This window comes from Apus apus, chromosome 6 (genome assembly GCF_020740795.1).
Source record: "Apus apus isolate bApuApu2 chromosome 6, bApuApu2.pri.cur, whole genome shotgun sequence".
NCBI classification, from domain to species: domain Eukaryota; kingdom Metazoa; phylum Chordata; class Aves; order Apodiformes; family Apodidae; genus Apus; species Apus apus.
In genome coordinates this window covers 39,723,961-39,741,758 of record NC_067287.1, presented here as the reverse complement: position 1 = coordinate 39,741,758, position 17,798 = coordinate 39,723,961, and the positions used below count along the sequence as shown (strand labels likewise).

The 17,798-nt window shown below is 53.6% G+C and overlaps 1 protein-coding gene across 6 annotated transcripts in view; it reads left to right on the top strand.

The window, feature by feature from the left end:
* COL6A3 (collagen type VI alpha 3 chain) overlaps positions 1 to 13,591 on the top strand; it is a 40,147-nt gene extending 26,556 nt beyond the window's left edge. For all 6 annotated transcript variants that reach the window (XM_051623381.1, XM_051623379.1, XM_051623382.1 and 3 more), the window contains 32 exons: positions 473 to 551; positions 1,327 to 1,472; positions 2,081 to 2,173; positions 2,324 to 2,377; positions 2,916 to 2,987; positions 3,145 to 3,171; positions 3,270 to 3,314; positions 3,414 to 3,467; positions 3,583 to 3,645; positions 3,827 to 3,892; positions 4,603 to 4,656; positions 4,876 to 4,911; positions 5,017 to 5,079; positions 5,322 to 5,384; positions 5,524 to 5,586; positions 5,780 to 5,842; positions 5,921 to 5,971; positions 6,255 to 6,290; positions 6,395 to 6,457; positions 6,576 to 6,638; positions 6,994 to 7,026; positions 7,136 to 7,172; positions 7,274 to 7,285; positions 7,438 to 7,931; positions 8,233 to 8,332; positions 8,529 to 9,227; positions 9,894 to 9,987; positions 10,445 to 10,668; positions 11,104 to 11,364; positions 11,468 to 11,542; positions 12,394 to 12,564; positions 13,050 to 13,591. In XM_051623381.1, coding sequence (XP_051479341.1) covers positions 473 to 551; positions 1,327 to 1,472; positions 2,081 to 2,173; positions 2,324 to 2,377; positions 2,916 to 2,987; positions 3,145 to 3,171; positions 3,270 to 3,314; positions 3,414 to 3,467; positions 3,583 to 3,645; positions 3,827 to 3,892; positions 4,603 to 4,656; positions 4,876 to 4,911; positions 5,017 to 5,079; positions 5,322 to 5,384; positions 5,524 to 5,586; positions 5,780 to 5,842; positions 5,921 to 5,971; positions 6,255 to 6,290; positions 6,395 to 6,457; positions 6,576 to 6,638; positions 6,994 to 7,026; positions 7,136 to 7,172; positions 7,274 to 7,285; positions 7,438 to 7,931; positions 8,233 to 8,332; positions 8,529 to 9,227; positions 9,894 to 9,987; positions 10,445 to 10,668; positions 11,104 to 11,364; positions 11,468 to 11,542; positions 12,394 to 12,564; positions 13,050 to 13,090 — 3,495 coding nt within the window. In that variant the 3' untranslated portion in view covers positions 13,091 to 13,591. The remainder of the gene's footprint in view (positions 1 to 472; positions 552 to 1,326; positions 1,473 to 2,080; positions 2,174 to 2,323; positions 2,378 to 2,915; positions 2,988 to 3,144; positions 3,172 to 3,269; positions 3,315 to 3,413; positions 3,468 to 3,582; positions 3,646 to 3,826; positions 3,893 to 4,602; positions 4,657 to 4,875; positions 4,912 to 5,016; positions 5,080 to 5,321; positions 5,385 to 5,523; positions 5,587 to 5,779; positions 5,843 to 5,920; positions 5,972 to 6,254; positions 6,291 to 6,394; positions 6,458 to 6,575; positions 6,639 to 6,993; positions 7,027 to 7,135; positions 7,173 to 7,273; positions 7,286 to 7,437; positions 7,932 to 8,232; positions 8,333 to 8,528; positions 9,228 to 9,893; positions 9,988 to 10,444; positions 10,669 to 11,103; positions 11,365 to 11,467; positions 11,543 to 12,393; positions 12,565 to 13,049) is intronic.
* Positions 13,592 to 17,798: the final 4,207 nt, after the last annotated feature.

Here is a 17,798-nt window from a genome sequence, read left to right as displayed (position 1 = left end):
TTAAAGACTATCTAGCTCCGCTCCCCTGCCATGGGCAGGGACATCTCCCACTAGAACAGGTTGCTCACTTGAACACTTCCAGTGATGGGCCTTCCACAGCTTCTCTGGGCAGCATGTTCCAGTGTCCCACCACCCTCACAGCGAAGAATTTCTTCCTCATGTCCCACCTCAATCTCCCCTCTTCCAGTTTTAATCTATTCCCCTCATCCCATAACTCCTGCCCTTGTCCCAAGTCCCTCCCCAACTTTCCTGGAGCCCCTTCAGGCACTGGAAGGTTCTCTGAGGTCTCCTCAGAACCTTCTCTTCTCCAATCTGAACAACCCCAAGCTAACTTCTGATGTATTTTAGTTGGCAAAGCAAGTTCCCCCATCTCCTCTCCTCATGGAACATGTCTTGGAAGAAGGCCCTTCACTTGCACGTGGATGGTGTTTCCCACCTGGAATATTCTGACCTGAATATCTTTCTCTCCCAGGTCATCATCCATTTTACGGACGGGGCAGATGACTCCATGGATCAGCTGGAAGCTGCTTCATCTGCTTTGCATGCAGAAGGTAACTTGCTTACTCCTCAGGGCAGTACTTTGAGTAACAGAGTGGTGGGGGTTGGAAGGGAACTCTGGAGATCCTCCAGTCCAGCCCCCTGCTAGAGCAGGGTCACCTCCAGCAGATCCCACAGGAACACGTCTAGATTGGTTTGGGATGTCTCCAGAGAAGGAGACTCCACAGCCTCTCTGGGCAGCCTGCCCCAGGACTCTGCCACCTTCATGGTCAAGAAGCTCCTCCTCATGTTGAGATGGAGCTTCCTATGGTCAAGTCTGTGCCTGTCCCCTCTTGTCCTGCCACTGGGAAAAAGACTGGACCCATCCTCCTGACACACACCCTTGAAGGACTGACAGCATTGATGAGTCTTCTCCGACTAAACAGTCCCAAGTCCCTCAGCCTTTCCTCCTCAGAGAGATGTTCTAGTCCCCTCATCAACTTTGTGGACTCTTTCTGGAGTTCCTTTGGACTCTTGGAGTTCCTGGACTCATCCCAGCAGCTCCCTGTCCTTCCCAAACTGGGAAGCCCAGAACTGGACCCAGTTCCCCAGATGTGTCCCCCTCAGGGCAGAGGGACAAGAGAACCTCCCTCAACCTACTGGCCACACTCTTCTTGATGCCCCCCAGCACACCACTGGCCTTCTTGGCCACCAGGCTCATGTTCAGCCTGATGTCCACCAGGATCCCGAGCTCCTTCTCTGCAGAAGGTCACCCCTACCTTGTGCTGATACAGGGGGTTGTCCCTCCCCAGCTGCAGGACCTCACCCTCCTCCTTCTTCCCCTTCCAGGTGTCCATGCTCTCCTCTTGGTGGGGCTGGACCGGGTGGCCAACTTTGACCGGGTGATGCAGCTGGAGTTTGGTCGGGGCTTCACCTACAACCGGCCCCTACGGGTGAATCTCCTGGACCTGGACTTCGAGCTGGCCGAGCAGCTGGTGGGTGCCCTGGCTCCTCCTCGGGGACCCCTCTGCAACCCGGGGGGGGCTTCTCCACCAGGAGACAACCTGGGGGTTTGACACACCCCTCCCTTTTTTGACACCCCCCCCTTGTTTGACAGTCCCTCCTTTGTCGTCGTCCCCCCCTTTGTCGCCCCCTCCCCCTTTGTGGCCCCCCCTTTTGTTGCCGTGCCCTTTGTCGCCGTCCCCTCCCCCCCTTTGCCGTCCCCTCCCCCCCATGCTGTCCCCACCCCCTTTGCCCTCCCATCCCTTGCCCCCCCTCTTTGCCCCTCCCCCTCCCTTCGACATGGAGAGGGAATTCTTCCCTCTGAAGCTGCTGAGACCCTGGCCCAGGTTGCCTGGGGCAGCTGTGGCTGCCCCATCCCTGCTCGTGTTCCAGGCTGGATGGGGCTTGGAGCACCCTGGGCTGGTGGGAGGTGTCCCTGCCCATTCAGGGGGTGGATCTGGATGATCTTGAAGGTCCCTCCGACCCACCCCATGGCCGTCCAGCTGCGCCCCCATCAGGAGCAGCGGGGCCAGCTCCTGGGCTGGCAGGAGCTGTGGGGCTGTGCCAGGTCTCCAAGCCCGTGTCCCATGTTCCTCCCCAGGACACCATCGCCGAGAGGACGTGCTGCAAGGTCCCGTGCAAGTGTTCCGGGCAGCGAGGGGACAGGGGCGTGCCCGGCCCCGTGGGACCCAAGGTAGGTCACTCCATCTGGGGACAAAGAAAGGGTCCCTGTGCTGGGTGGGGGTTACCAGGGTGGCGAGGTGCAGGCTGTAGGAAGTGTTGGATTCAGAGGGAGGTCACAGAGCTATGGAAGCAACCCAGAACCTTCTCTCTTGTCTTCTAGGGTGCCACAGGTGACCTTGGCTATGGAGGCTATCCTGGTGACGAGGGAGGACCGGTGAGTGGCTGCTCCTGCTCTGCTCGCCTTAGGGACCTCACCACAGCCAACAGCTGGAGGCTTCTCCCTACATCCTGGGCATGTGGTTGTGGATCAAACCAGAGAGCAACCAGTTGGGTTTCCCTCACCTTGATGTCCTGGTCCCAGCTGCTTCTGGGAAAAGGGCAGTTGGGAGCTGGAGAAGGCACACAGGGGGAATAATTCCCATTACTTGATGTGACCCAGCTCTGTGCTGGTCCTCCAAGGCAAGAGGGAATTTCTTTTCATGGCAGTGGAGACAGCAGGACTCCCATGAGTCCTTAAGGTTTCATCTTGCCATTTTATTTTGGAAGGAGAAGTTTTATAAAGCTCTTTCCCAGCTGAGAGTTTGGGAAGGATGGTTCTCTCAATGATGTTCTCGTGTTGACCTTCAAAACCTGATGTTCTGATTGCTTCTGTGCTTCCAAGCCACCTCCTGCTCCTGCAGGAACCTGCTCAGCAGGCAAATCCTGTAACATTTCTGGAGAATAGTCATTTATTTTCCCCTTCCATGCAACAGGGCGAGCGGGGACCACCAGGTGCCAACGGGACACAAGGTTTCCAGGGCTGCCCTGGCCACAGAGGAACCAAGGTAGGTGTGGAAGGAGCCTGCATGGAGCAGAGTGAGAGTCCAGCTGCTGGGACTCATCTACCACTGGCTGCAGGGAGGAAAGAAGGTCTGTGGAGAAAGAGCAGCTCCCCATGAGCATGAGCTGGGCAGGAGAGTAATTCCCTTTTCTTCTCTCTAGGGTTCTCGGGGATTCCCAGGAGAGAAGGTACGGAGCTCTTTCCTCACATGTATGGACACATCCATGTCCCCCTCCCTGTTCCCCTTTCCCTCCTTGAACCTTTGCCCCTCACCTCTCTTCTGCAGGGTGAACTGGGAGAAATGGGTCTGGATGGCATTGATGGAGAAGAGGTTGGTCATTTGAATTCCTTTTCTAATGAAATGCTTTGGTGGAACAGCCAAGAAGCTCCTGGAAACCCACAAATACCCTCCAATCTCTCTCTTTTTTAGGGAGACAAGGGCTTGCCTGGCTCCTCTGGAGAGAAGGGATACTCTGGCAGGAGGGTAGGCTTTTAGCACATGTCCAACCTGGTGGGATGGTGAATTTTGAGGCAGGGGAGGGACCTCTGGCTCCCTCTGGCTAATTCTTCTCTGGCTGATTCTCCATCTCTTCCCACAGGGTGATAAGGGAGTAAAAGGAGAACGAGGAGAACGAGGCGACCGTGGGCTCCGTGGAGACCCGGTAACTATTGACTGCTGAGGCACCTCCTTGGTGGCTTTTCTGTCTGAAAACACAAAGAACATTTAATCTAACGCAGCCAACAGAGAGCAAAGAAGAGCAGAACTGTTGGTTCTGCAGCAGAGCAGGTGCTGGTGTCTAACTTCCATGCCCCACTTATGCACATGTTTCTCGTTGCTCTCAGGGAGACTCAGGAGCTGACAATACCCAGCGGGGACTCAAAGGCCAAAAGGGTGAAATTGGACCCATGGTAAATTTCTTTGTTGTCTTTTGTTGGGTTTTTTCAGGAGGGGACAGAAAAAGGAGGAAAAAAAAGTCAAGTTTTTTAAACTTCTCGAGCTTTGTCAGATGGATGTCCAGTAGAAAAATGTTGTTGGTTTGCAATCAAAACTTTCACTAGGAAGACCTCAGTTTAGAAGATGTTTTGTGTTAAAAGTGCTTTAAAAAAAACCACAACTATATTATTTTACAATGTCTCTTGGGATTGTCACCGGAAACAACTTTGTACTTGGAAATTAACTTTGTGTGTCCCTGTGGGTCAGAAAACTGTTAAGATGATACCAAAAGGCCACCAGGTCTACCTGGTAGTCATGGCCACCAGGTCTCCCCAGCTGCCCAGCACATACACCCCAGCAAATCTAAAAGTCCTGATTCATCTGAAACCTCTGGAGAAGACAAACCAAACCAAATCACACTCTCCTTGGAAAGTTTCCAAACCCATTTGTTTTATGTCTGCTCAGAATAAAAGTGGGTCTTAAAATGTCCGCAAAGACTGGGAACGTTGGCTTGCATGAGCTCAGAAATGTGATGGAAAGTCTCCTGGAGTTGTTGAAAGGGTTTCCACCTGTATGGGAATATGAAGGAACTTGTGTGAGAGAACCAAAGACCCATTTTTTGAACACTGAACTGATTTTCCCTCCTCATCTTAGAACTCTCACTTGACTTCTGCTTTTCCCCCAGGGAGAGCTGGGACTGGAGGGGGTGGCCGGCCAAGCTGGTGGAGCTGGGAGGAAGGTGAGCTGCCAAACACCACCTCTGGGGGTAGATCTGGGGATCCAGGAAGGAGAAAATGTGTCATAGTTTTGGAGAGCTGGCCGAGTGGGTGGCTCCCTCCCTGGTGGTTTAAATTGCTGAAACATCATTTTGGACTTGGAGAAACATGGATCTAAAAGTAGCAGAGATGTGAGTCCTTCCCTGCCTCCATGACAAGCCTCCTCTTTTCTCCCTCCTCAGGGGATGACAGGACGAAGGGGACCCATAGGAGTTAAGGTCAGTGGTGGTGGCCCAGCTGTGAAGCAGGCCCCCATGCCCTGAGGTCCCCTTTCATGGTGACCCCCCTACGCTAACCCCTCTTGTCCTGCCTTGCACTTCAAGGGTACCAAGGGTGCGCTGGGCCAAGCAGGACCAGCAGGAGAACAAGGCATGAGAGGACCACAGGTCAGTGAGCTCTACAGGCCTGAGAAGGCAAAAGAAATGTCTTCTCTCGTGATGCTGCTGCTGCATCACAACTGCTCTCTCCAAGAGTCCCAGACTGTTGCTCTGTGTCCTGCCCTGGGCCATCAAGGCTGCCATTGCCTTCACACCACCCAAGGCGTGGTTGAAAACCACCTCTTGGGCACTGCAGCGTTTCCTGGCGTCTTTCTGAGCTTTGATACAGTCTCCCTTTTCTCGCCACGCAGGGGCCATCAGGCCAGCAGGGCACACCAGGCATCAGAGGAGAGCAGGGAGTTCCTGGACCCAGGGTAAATCCCTTTATCAAGTGCTTGGAGATGCACCAGCCTCAGGAGGACCTGGGTTTTGGGCTCACCCAATCCCTAGTTCCTGGCACCCAGTTTTTATCAACACATTGCCAATGTGCTCCTCTCCCTCTTGCTGTTCCAGGCTGGTGGTGGACCACCAGGAACCCCAGGAGAACGGGGCAGGATTGGTCCCCTAGGGCGAAAGGTACGTCTTGAGAAGCATGGAGCACCTAAACCAGCAATGAAAACCTGAGAAGTCCCATGCTTTGGTGGGAGCTGGCAGCTGTCTCATGGCCAAGAGAACCCTTCCATGGCCAAGAGGACCCTCCCACAGCCAAGAGAGCTCAACTTTGCTTGGGGGTTCCAGCACATGTTATAACAGATGCTCCTGCTTTTAGGGAGAGCCTGGAAACCCTGGACCGAAAGGGCCAAATGGACAGCAAGGTCCACGAGGAGAGATGGTAAGTGTGGCCTGGGCTGCACCTGGGGCCTTTTCTATTAAACCATTCCCATGAATGACCTTGGCTTCCCAATTTTAGGGTGATGATGGACGAGATGGAATTGGTGGCCCAGGTCCTAAAGGCAGGAAGGTAGGTGTAGGCTCTGCCTCTCCCTTGGGTTGCCCTCCAGGAACCAGCTCCTCCAAGGAGGAAAATGGGATGGGCTTTTTGTCCCTTTTAGCCAGAAAGCTCCAGGAATGTCTGTGGGACTTGGAAAACAAGGCACCAGCACCTCTGGCAGCTCCTCTGCAGCTGGCATTGGCCTTGGAGGAGCAAGTAGAGCAGATGTTGGATGTTGTTGTTGATTCAGTGAGGAGAATCAGGGTAATTTTCTCCAACCCTCTAATCCAGATAAATCTTTGTGCTGTTTCAGGGAGAACGTGGCTTCCTTGGCTACTCAGGACCCAAGGTATGGAGCAACCATGAGCCATGGATCCATCTTCCAAGGAATGCTGTCACTCGCTGTGGTCCTGTGCAGATGTAGAGCTGCTGTTTGTGTTTCTCCTCAACCAGGGTGGACCTGGGGATCGTGGTGTTGCTGGAGGCCCCGGCCCTAAAGGAAACAGAGGCCGCAGAGTAAGTTGGACATGATTTCTCTCCCCCTACATGGATGGTCTGGAAAGTCTTTTCCCTCTTTTGACCTATTTTCCTGGCAGGTGGGCATGGAGAGGATTTAGTTGTTCCCTCTTTCTAGGGAAATGCAGGAGATCCTGGGACACCTGGTCAGAAAGGAGAGGTTGGATACCCTGGACCATCTGTAAGTGAGAAATAAGATGGGCTCTTCCCTGCCACTAAGATTGTCCCATGGCAACCTGCCACTTCCAGTTCCTTCTGGGAAGTTCTCAGCTCTTCCAGTTCCTACTGGGAAGTTCTCAGCTCTTCACCATTTCTGATTGCACATGGATATGGTCCATGAGTGGCCCTGAGCTCCTCTTTTTTGCTTTGGCCTCAGCCAGTTTTGCTCCTCATGGGGCAAAACCTGTTTCCCTGGAATCACAAGTGAATCCAGGGGGGTTTCCCTTTGGATTCCGTCCCCTCCCCTGCTGTTAAGTTCTCATTCCTTGGGCTGATGACACAAACCTCCTCCATTTCACTCTTCTCTTTCCAAACAGGGGCTGAAAGGTGACAAAGGAGAGTCCAGAGATGTAAGTGGGACCTCAGCTGTCTTTTGCTTTGCAAACAAGCTCACCTGGCTGAGTCACAACTCTTTCTCTTTCCCTCCCCCCCCTCTCTTTTTGGGTTGGTCTTCTCCAGCAATGCGCCCTGGTGAGGAACATCAAGGACAAATGCCGTGAGTAGCTTTACTGCTCCCCTCCCATTTCCCTTCCATGTCCCTCAGCCTTTAGAAGACACACACTGACCAAGCTGCTTCTTCTCCCCATCTTTCCACAGCTTGCTGCTATGGTAAGTCCCCTTCAGAGCTTTGAACCCCAGCATGACCATCTACCAGGATGGTTTCTCTCCCCGCCTCCATGCTTGAGGACATCAGGCCTCACCTGGAGGACCCAGACACCTCTTTGGGGACCTCCTTTGTTCCCAACATGTGTTTGTGGCAGGTCCCAAGGAGTGTCCTGTCTTCCCCACTGAGCTGGCCTTCGCTATCGACACCTCCTCTGGGGTGGGGAGGGAGGTTTTCAACAGGATGAAGCAAACTGTCCTCAGAGTGGTCAACAACTTAACCATTGCCGAGAGCAACTGTCCTCGGGGGGCCCGGGTGGCCCTGGTCACCTACAACAACGAGGTCACCACCGAGATCCGCTTTGCCGATGCCAGGAAGAAATCCAGCCTCCTCCAGCAGATCCAAAACTTCCAGGCCACCCTGACCACAAAGCCACGTAGCCTGGAGATTGCCATGTCCTTTGTGGCCAGGAACACCTTCAAACGGGCCCGAAGTGGCTTCCTGATGAGGAAGGTGGCTGTCTTCTTCAGCAATGGAGAAACCAGAGCCTCTCCACAGCTCAGCGAGGCCGTGCTGAAGCTCTACGACGCTGGGGTCATGCCCGTGTTTCTCACCAGCAGGACAGACCCAGTTCTCACCCGAGCTCTGGAGGTTGGGCTGACTAACCCTCTCCTGCCTTTTCTCCTCATGATCTTAGTCTGGTTTGGTGGAGAGATGGGTGGTGGTGGGCTCCCAAGAGCTGTTGGGAGTGGGGGGTAGTAATTTCCCAGGGGGTGATGGTGGTGGCCTCCCAAGGTGTGGTGGTGGTGGGCTCCCAGCAGGTAGTGGTGGTGGTGGGCTCCCAGGGGGTGGTGGTGGTCCTGCTGAGAGGAGAATCCCTTGGAGTTGTGGATGGTCCTCTCCTAGTCTGAGCTGAAGATCCTACCCCGTTCTCCTCTCTGCATCCCGCCAGATCAACAACACAGCGGTGGGACATGCCATTGTCCTCCCAGCCAACGTCAACCAGCTGAATGAAACCATCAGGAGGCTTCTGACATGCCACATCTGCCTGGGTAAAGCATCCTAGCCCTCCTCCTCCAGGCAGTGCCACATTCTTCTGGGGTGTCCATGGGGCAGAAGGGAAGCCCAGTTGGGCATCAGCCCTTGTGGTGCTGAAGACCAAGGAGCCATCTTAGGTTGAGGAGCAAACGTTGGGGTGGTGGGTAAGGCTGGTTCCTCCAGGTGAAACCTCCTGTGGTTCCTCCTCAGATGTGTGTGAGCCTGATCCTGCCTGTGGCTTCGGTGCCCAGCGCCCCGTATTCAGGGACAGAAGAGCAGCCCCAACAGATGTAGACACTGACATGGCCTTCATCATGGACAGCTCGGAGTCCACCACCCCCCTGCAGTTCCATGAGATGAAGAAGTACATTTCCCACCTGGTCAGCAACCTGGAGATCAGCTCAGAGCCCCGAGCAGCTCAGCACCACGCGAGGGTAGCAGTTCTCCAGCAAGCTCCTTATGAACATCAGACCAACTCCACCTTCCCCCCAGTCCAAACCGAGTTTTCCCTGACGGATTATGGCTCCAAGGAGAAGATCATCAACTACCTCCACAACCAGATGACCCAGCTCCATGGCACCAGGGCCACGGGCAGGGCAGTGGAGCACACAATAGCTCACGTGTTCGAGAGTGCCCCAAGCCCCCGAGACCTCAAAGTCATCATCCTGATGATGACTGGGAAAGTGGAGCAGCAGGAACTCCAGCACCTGCAGAAGGTTGTGATGGATGCAAAATGCAAAGGCTACTTCTTTGTTGTCCTGGCCATTGGCAGGAAGGTGGATCCCAAGGACATCTACAGCCTGGCCAGCGAGCCAAATGATGTCTTCTTCAAGCTGGTTGACAAGCCAGGAGAGCTCCACGAGGAGCCCTTGCTGCGCTTCGGGAGGCTGCTGCCATCTTTCATCAGAAGTGAGTAGAGTGTGGTTCCACCATGGGACAAGGTGGGGCCTCCGAGGGGTTCCTCTGCCAGCTTTGGGTGGCTCCAGGATTTGGGGTGGGGGACTCAGGTTGAGCTCTGGAGCTGCTGACAGAAGGAGCAGATGAAGGGAATTTGGTCTTGAAAAATGTGGATCTCAGCTTGGCTGGAGCCTCTAGCCTGGATCTCCAGCTGGACCTACAGGTCCTAAGGAGAAGCAAGAACAAAATGAGCCTTTTCTAGGAAATCTTACCTCACAAGCCCTGGGAATCACTCTGCATAGATTCGGGAATGTCTTGCACAAACTAGGAAGCCAGACATGAGCAGATATTCCCCTGGAGATAAATGTTGAGGTTCTCTTGGTTTACAGGAGGGCTGGAAACTTCTATCTCCTGAAAAGAACCCACATGGAGTGGGTGGTTGGATCTGCCTTGTTCTGAGGCAAGTGTTTATTTGTGCAACGATGACATCCAACCCTCTGGTATCTTGTGTTCCAGCTGGGAATAACAAACCTCCCAGCCTGGGATGCTCCACTAACATCCAAAAGATCTTCCATAGCTTTGATCACAGCAAGATGGTCTTGAAATCCAGAAGAAAGAAAAGGGTGGGGATGTTGGTGGCCACCACCCTCCAGACCAGCGATTCTGTCTCGTCTCCAGGTGACTTTGCTTTCTACCTGTCGCCAGAGATGAAGAAACAGTGTGAGTGGTTCCAGAGTGACCAGCAAGCCAAGAGCTCCAGGCCACAAGTAGTGTAAGGAGTGGTTGGTCTGGGAGTGGTGGGACCAGGAGGATGGATTAAGATGGGAAGAGGGGGGATTTAGGAGGGAATTGTTCACTGGGAGGGTGGTGGAACCCTGGAAGTTGTGGAAGCCCCATCCCTGGAAGTGTCCAAGGGCCAGTTGGATGGGGCTTGGAGCACCCTGGGCTGGTGGGAGGTTCTTGGGTGATCTTGAAGGTCCCTCCCAGCCCACCCTGTGGTTTCCTGGAGAGGTGTCCCCATGGCTGGCACTGAGCTGCCCTGTCTCGAGAAGGTTGAGCTCCTTGAAGAACGTGCTGCAGAGCCACCTCCTGACCTCCCTCCCAGCCCTGGGAAGGTGGTGGACAGACCGATGTCTGCCCAGCAAGGACCCCTGGCTTGGGGGGGTCCTTCCCAATGATGTCCATGTCATCTCCCCCCGCCTTCCCAAGCTCTGCTGCTGCCTTCGCAGGTCGGTGCCACCCAACGTGACAGTGACCCTGGGTGGCAGCACCAAGGGCCCCGTGAGCTCCACCACCCGTGCCAGAGCCACCCCTGCCAGCTCCACAGCCCAGCCCAGAGCCACCCACCAGCCCATGGCCACCACCCTGGGCCAGGGGAACACCACGGCCGGCACCAAAGCCTCCGGCCGCTCCGGCGCTGCAGCCACCACAGGAGGTGGCAGGAGGAGACAAGGTGGGCTGGGACAGACCTGGCCATGGGGTGGGGCTTCTCTTCCTCCCTGGGAGGATGGTCCTTGTGGGAAAATGGCATGAGCTTCTGGGCCCCTCAGCACCAGGAGAGAGGCCAGAGGTGACAAAGCTGGGGAAGGGGCTGCAGAACAAGCCTGAGATGAGGAGCTTCTTAGGGAGCTGGGTGTGTTCAGCCTGGAGAAGAGGAGGTGGAGGGGAGGAGGTTGGAGTGAGGGTGGTCTCTTCTCCCAGGGGACAAGTGAGGGGATGAGAGGCCCCAAGCTGTGCCAGGGGAGGGTTAGAAGAACCCAACGCTGATGGAAGGGATCTAGGGTCTCCTGAGGGGAAGGGAGAGGGTCCCCTGAGGATCTCCTCCTTCCCCAAGATCTTTCCTCTTGAAGCCCTCCCTCAGTGTCCCCTCTGATGTCCCACCTTGCAGCGAAGCCCCAGGAGATCCAGATCACTGAGGTCACTGAGAGCAGCGCCAGGCTGCGCTGGGCCAGCCCCGAGCCAACCAGCACCTACACCTTTGATGTCACCATCACCTCAGCTCAGGACCACTTGCTGGTGCAGAAGCAGAACCTGACCAGCACTGAGCACCTTGTCCAAGGACTCGCCAGTGGTCAGAAATACCTCGTGGCCATCACTGGCTTCCAGAAGTCCCAACCCAAGGTCACCTACACAGGGACCTTCAGCACAAGTAAGGGGAGATCCAAACACCATTTTTGTTCTCATCAAAGTAGCCCAAAACCCCACAGCTGCTTCAGGTCCAATTGGCTGATCCCATCTCTTCTTCTCCCCAGAGACCCCAGCACAGCACAAGGTCTCCTTGGCCAACATGATGCTCAACACCGAGCCCCTGGAAGGGCCTGAAAGTGGTGAGTGTGGGACATGGTGGGAGTAGGGGGCTTCCCCTTGCTGCTCCCAACCCTTGCTAGGACCAGAGGATCTCCAAGATCATCACCTACAGTGTGGAGTCACCCAATGGTTTGGGTTGGATGGGGACCTGAAAGATCTTCTAGCTCCAGCCTTCCTTGGCCATGTGGCTCTCAGCCCACTGAAGTTGCTATGATCTTCTATCCACCTCCATCCATCTCCCTGTCCCTCTTCTCCATCCACCCCCACCTCTCCCTCCTCCATCTCTTCTCAAACCAGGTCCTGTTCCCATCATGAGGATGGGACATAGCTGCTCCCCAGGGACAGTCTGTGCCCCGTGGCCTCTCCAGAAGGTGCAGATACAGGACATCATCTCCTTCCCCTCTGTCCTACCCTCTTCCCCCCAACTCCTTCCCCCCCTGCCTCTGTCCCTCTCCCCTAATCTGGGATTTATGGCAATGGGGGGGAAAACATTCCCTGAGGATGCCAAGCCCAAGTTTTCCTCCCCCACTCCACCCTGCCCTGGGCAGGAGCTGCACTTGGACAATGATGAAGATATTAATAATTTAATAACCAGGAAGTCCTGCAGCCCCTTCAGGCCCTGGAAGGTGCTTCAAGGTCTCCCTGGAGCCTTCTCCTCTCCAGCCTGAACACTCCAACCCCCTCAGAGCTGCGCCATGGCCTCCTCTGGCCTGGACCCAACAGCTCCGTGTCCTCCCGCCGGTGGCTCCAGAGCTGCTCACTGCACTCCAGCTGAGGTCACACCAGAGACCTGTGACCTCCCAAGCTAAGCAGGAGCTGGGATTTGGTGCTGGGGAGGGGGCGTGGGTGACTCTTGTCCTCTCCTCCCCAGTGCCAGAGGTGTGCTGGCTGCAGAAGGACGAGGGTCCCTGCAGGAAGTTCGTGCTCCAGTGGCACTACGACCCCACCACCCGGAGCTGCGCGCGCTTCTGGTACGGCGGCTGCGGGGGCAACGAGAACAGGTTCCCCAGCCAGAAGGAGTGTGAGAGGCTCTGTGTCCCAGGTGAGGAGAAGCTCAGCCCGGTGGGGTGGGGTGGGCTGGAAGAGAGACCTTCCAGGTCACTGGGACCAACCCAGCATTGCCCAGGTCACCATGGCCCTCAGCACCACCTCTGCAGGGCTTTGAAACCCTTCCAAGGTGATGGCTCCACCACTGCCCTAGGCAGCCTGACAACCCTTTCCATGAAGAAATTGTTTCCAAGATCCAATCTAAACCTCCCCTGGAACAACCTGAGGCCACCTCTCATCCCATCACTTGTTCCTTGGGAGAAGAGCCTGACCCACCTCATTCCAACCTCCTCTCAGGTGGTTGTAGAGAGCAAGGTCACCCTCAGCCTCCTCTTCTCCAAACTAAGCAATCCCTCATCTTCTCCTCACAGGATTCATCCTGTAGACCCTTTCCCACCTCCACACCCCTTCTATGGCCATTCATCCCCCCCTCCCTCTCCAGGACCTCCCTCATTTCTCTTTTTCCCCAACCCTCCTCAGGTACCATCAACCCTGGTGTGGTGACCACAATAGGAACATAGAGCTTGGTGGCCACACCTCTGGGACATCAGGATCATCCCCCTCCAGAAGCCAAGGGTACAGATGACCTTCCATTCTCCCATCCCATGCTTTTCACTCCCAAGAAAACCTTGGAGAAAGGGATTTCTCCTCCTTGACCTACCAACAATGGTGCTAAAAACTCTTGGTGGACTCTGGCAGGGTTGGATGGAGCTGCAACCAAATGGTACCAAAGATCTCCCCCTTTTCTGCCCAGGGCACCTTAAAACGAGACCAAAACCACCAAAAATGAGACAAAACACTTTTAAAAATAAGATTAAAACCATCAGAAATGATATTAAAACCATCAACAAAGAGACAAAAGCCACCAAAACTGAGACCCAACCCTCCTTGTTTTACCCTTGCTCTTCTTCTCCTCCCAAGAATACAATTTCGGGGGGAAAATGGGGAATTTTTTTCTCTTTCTGTGGCAGGAATTTTATCCAAAGAACTTTTAAATAAAATCTAATGGAGGTTTTGAGAAATTCCTGGTTTGTTTTTTCCTTGGAAAGTCGACCCTGGGCACCAGTGGAGTCTTGTGGTTTTTTTTGTCTTCCCAAGATCTGGAAAACTTGTATTTGGAAGGGAATCCTTGGAGGGAGGTGGATGTAGGGGGAGTTTTCCAGCTTGGAATAAGGAAAGGGGAAAACTGGGGTCATTTGGGATCTGGTGTGAAGGCATCTCCATCCATGTGGGAATGTCAACCCAGCTTGACATGGTATTGAGCCATGGAATCACTTCTTGACAGCATCCCAAAGGAAGGTGATGGAGGGATAAGGTGGGGTCCAGAGGACATGGAGGAGATGGGACCTCCCAGTTCCTGGTGGGCTCCAGGAGGGGATGGATGTAGGACTTGGTGGTGACACACTGTTGAGGAGCATCAGGGGGGAAAAAAATAGAAACTGGATCCCAGATCCAGTGGCTTTTCCAGCAAGGCCAAGAGGTTCAGGAATGTCTCCCAATCCAGGAGTTCCTGGAAATTAGGACCAAGTGCTTCTGTGTGGATGGAGAGCAACTGGAAGGCTGGAGGAAAGGACCATTGTGTCCTCAGCCATGAGTTTCTCTGCAGCCATGGAAATAAACCATCTCCCAACCCTAAAAACATGAATAACAAGGAAGCCCAGAAGGTGGGAGGGGAGGACCTGGGAAGCTGCTGGAGCCTGGAGATGTTTCCTTGCAGCTCCAGCAGCTCCTGGGGAGCCACATCCTGCAGGGACCTCCCCACATCCCTCCCCCCCATCCTGGGCTGTGTTCCAGCTGCCGGGGATTGATGAGATGGCGGGAGCAGGAATGGATTTAACCACAGCAGATCTCAGCCAGATGTTTAACCTTCATCTCCACAGCTGTAAAGGGAAGGGGGGGAACCAGGCAAGTTTCCATGAGCTGCTGCTCTCCCAAGCTCAGGAATCCAAACATGCTTCCAGGCAGCCAGGACATTTTCCTGTGGTGGCTTCCATGGTTTGTTTCCACCTTGGTTGCTCTGGCAACTGGCTGGGATGACCTCCTCCCCGGTTCAAACTCATGACATTCCAGCCTGGAATATCTGCACCTCCTTCTCTGGGCTCTCCAGGAAAGAGGAGCTGGGGGAACAGGAGGAATTCCAAGTTTGGGGAATTTCGTTCCTCCAGCTAGGGAGTGAGACATGGGAGATCAACCTTGGGCAGGTCCTTCCCACCTCCCAAGGGAAAGGGCATCTTTCTGGTAAGGAAAAGCTTTGGGAGAAGGGTTTTTTTTTTTGAGGGGAGACTCAGGATTCCCAACTGGAGAGCCTGGCCAAGCAGGGGAATTCCCAGGAATATCACCCAGCTCTCCCAAACCATCAAACCTGGGCTGAAAGCACCTCCAGGCCCTCCTGTGAGGCACCAGCAGCTCCATCTTTTTTACAATGTCCCAGGGGGAAAAGACCAAAGGAGCTTTCCCTCCTGGAAGAAAAATATTAACTAACTGGGGCTTTGGGGAGGAAAAGCTGCTCAATGGGGGGGGTCAATGGGTTTCATCCCTCTGAGGTGGCCCTGGGCCACCTGAAGGCTCCACTTGGAGCCCTCAGCACCTCCTCCTTGTCCCTGCAATTCCGTGGAATCCTGCCTCCCTCTTTTTTTTTTTTTTCCTTTCATTTTTGGGAATAAATCAGAGGGATTATTTTTGGGTTTGGAATCCTGAGCCAAAAGTCTTGCACAAGCTCAGGCCTCTGTGTTGTCCTCACAGCTGTGTCCCTACCCAGGGCCAACAGCTGCTGGTGGCCACATCAGGATGGGGAGGAGAACATCCCTTTTCTTCCCTTTTTAACCCAAAAATGTGTTTCTTTTCCCAAGGGAGAGATTATCCAGGTGGAAAAATCATGAGGAGGGAATGCAAGAGAGGAAATTTTTTCTATGACTTATTCATCAATTATTAATTATAATTCTAGAGGGAGAGATGGACCTTCTGGTGGCACTTGATCTCTTGTCCCTCCTGAGTTTCCTGCTTCCATGGATTCTCACCCCAAAAAAAGAGAGTAACATCAAGCCCTTAATATTTCCAATGGATTGAAAAGGTAGGAGAAGCTGCAGCTGGAGAACTTCCCCGGAAGAACTTGTCCCTCAAGCTTCAGTGGGATTTGAACTGGAAGAGATGGAATTCCAGGCACTGGCTGCAGGAGAAAGTTCAGTGCTGCTTTATGAAAGGGGACAACCTAGAGTTGGGGGTTTGCCCACCTCCCAGGCTGCCCGGGGAGGTGGTGGAACCTCCATCCCTGGAGGTGTTGGTGAGGGCCATGGGTTAGTGGTGGCTGTGGTAGAGTTGGACTCCATGAGCTTGAAGGTCTTTTCCAACCAGAAGGATTCTGGGACTGAAGGAACAGGCTCCCAAGGTGCAGCTCCCAAGGTGGGTGCAACTCCCAAGGCCTAGGTGCCAAGGTCCAGCTCCCACCTCAGTGCAGAGCAGAGAGCAGAAACTCTCAGGAGATAACCAGGACATGATGTCTCACCATGCAACAACCACCTCCTGGTGAGTGACTCAGCAGAAATCAACCCACAGGGGGTGAAGGACCCACCATTTGTTGAAGACCAGATGTTCTCCAGAGGTCCCTCTCGACTGTGTTTAGTCTGGCAGTGACTGCTGATCATTTGAGGCTTGGCCACACACCACAAACCTGGGCCCAGCTCCAGCCCAGGAGAAGACATCCCACCACCACAAGTGGATGACAGAGGGCTGAGGAATCCACCCAGCCCATCATGAACATCCCAAAACTCCCAGCGTGGAGCCAGGGGGTGGGATGAGCAGGATGCGGGGCCTCCATTCCCAGATGCTTCAGGAGGAGACGTGGGAAAGCAGATGGATCCAATTTAAGAAGCTAAATTCTTCCCAGGAGGCAGGAGCGAGGCAGCAGGAAGGGGGAAATTCCTCCCATCCATCCAGCGGAAAATGTCGAGAAAGTTTTCCGATAAAACCCATTTCTTTTCTTTCTTTAGGGGGACATTGTTCAATCTAAAAGGTTTTCAAACACCAGTTTGATAATAAATGACCCAAATCCTGCATTTCACCTCAGAACTTTTCTGTCTTCAAACAGTAGGAAGTTTTATCCCTATGGATACAGTTTTCCCATCCCTGGCAGGGCTGAAGGACAAAGGCCTGGGATGGAGCCACCACAGCCTGGTCACAAAAAGCCACCATGGCCTGGTCATGAAGAGCTACCACAAAGCTGCTGAGATGCTGGTAGAGCTTGAGCTCCACTCCCAGCTTGCCCAACCTCTTCCCATGACCCATGAAGAGCCACCACAAAGCTGCTGAGATGTTGGCAGAGCTTGAGGAGGAGTCACTTGGTGACCAGCTCCTGCCTGGCACGAGTCACTTCTACCAGCCCCCAGTGTCACCAAGCTCTGAGCTTCAAGTTGTGAGCTTCTCAAGAAGCTTCACCTCGTCACCTTCTGCAACACCCAGGATTTCATGCCATATTCTGGCAGTCATTTTGGGAGGAAAACCACACAATTTAGCAATTCCAATTCAGCAGGACCTTGGGAACAGGAATAAGAAGCTCCCCCAAGAACCACCAGGGACCAGGAATAAGACCTTGTCTGATGAGAACATGAGCAAAGTTCTCAGGAACCAGCTTTAATTGTTCCTGAGGGGAAACTTCAGGATTAGGAAGCAAAAAAAAAACAAAAAAAAAAACAACAATCAGCAAAAAGTTCCTTATGGTAATGATTCTGGTTTTTGGCCTCAAGTTGAGGTTAAAAACGCATTAAAAACAAAATAAAGAAAAAGACAAATGTCAGACAAATAACCTGGATTTTAGGAATTCTCCTACTCTCCCCTCCCAACCACTGGCAAAGCAGGGATGGTTTTTCCTGTCATGCAGAGATGAAGCAGCTTTTTTTACTTCCATCCTGTGACTCAGCGTTCCCACAAAAACCCCCCATTTCACCTTCAAAAAGGGGGAATTGCATCCCAGAATTCAGGATTTCTGAACATCTCCTGCCTCCTCTTTCCCCCTCCACGTAATCAAGTAGTGAACAAACCACCGAGTGTCACAGCTCAAAGTCTTCATCTCTGCACAACTGCTATTTTTAAAAATTAATTTTCATTAATTGGGCTGCTCGGATAAGTACAATTATTGTCAAGCAGTGAAAAAAGCTTACTAAAAAAAAAAGAAAAGAGGAGTGTGGGAACAATTTACACCCTTCCATGGAAAAAAAACCCAACAACAAAACAGGG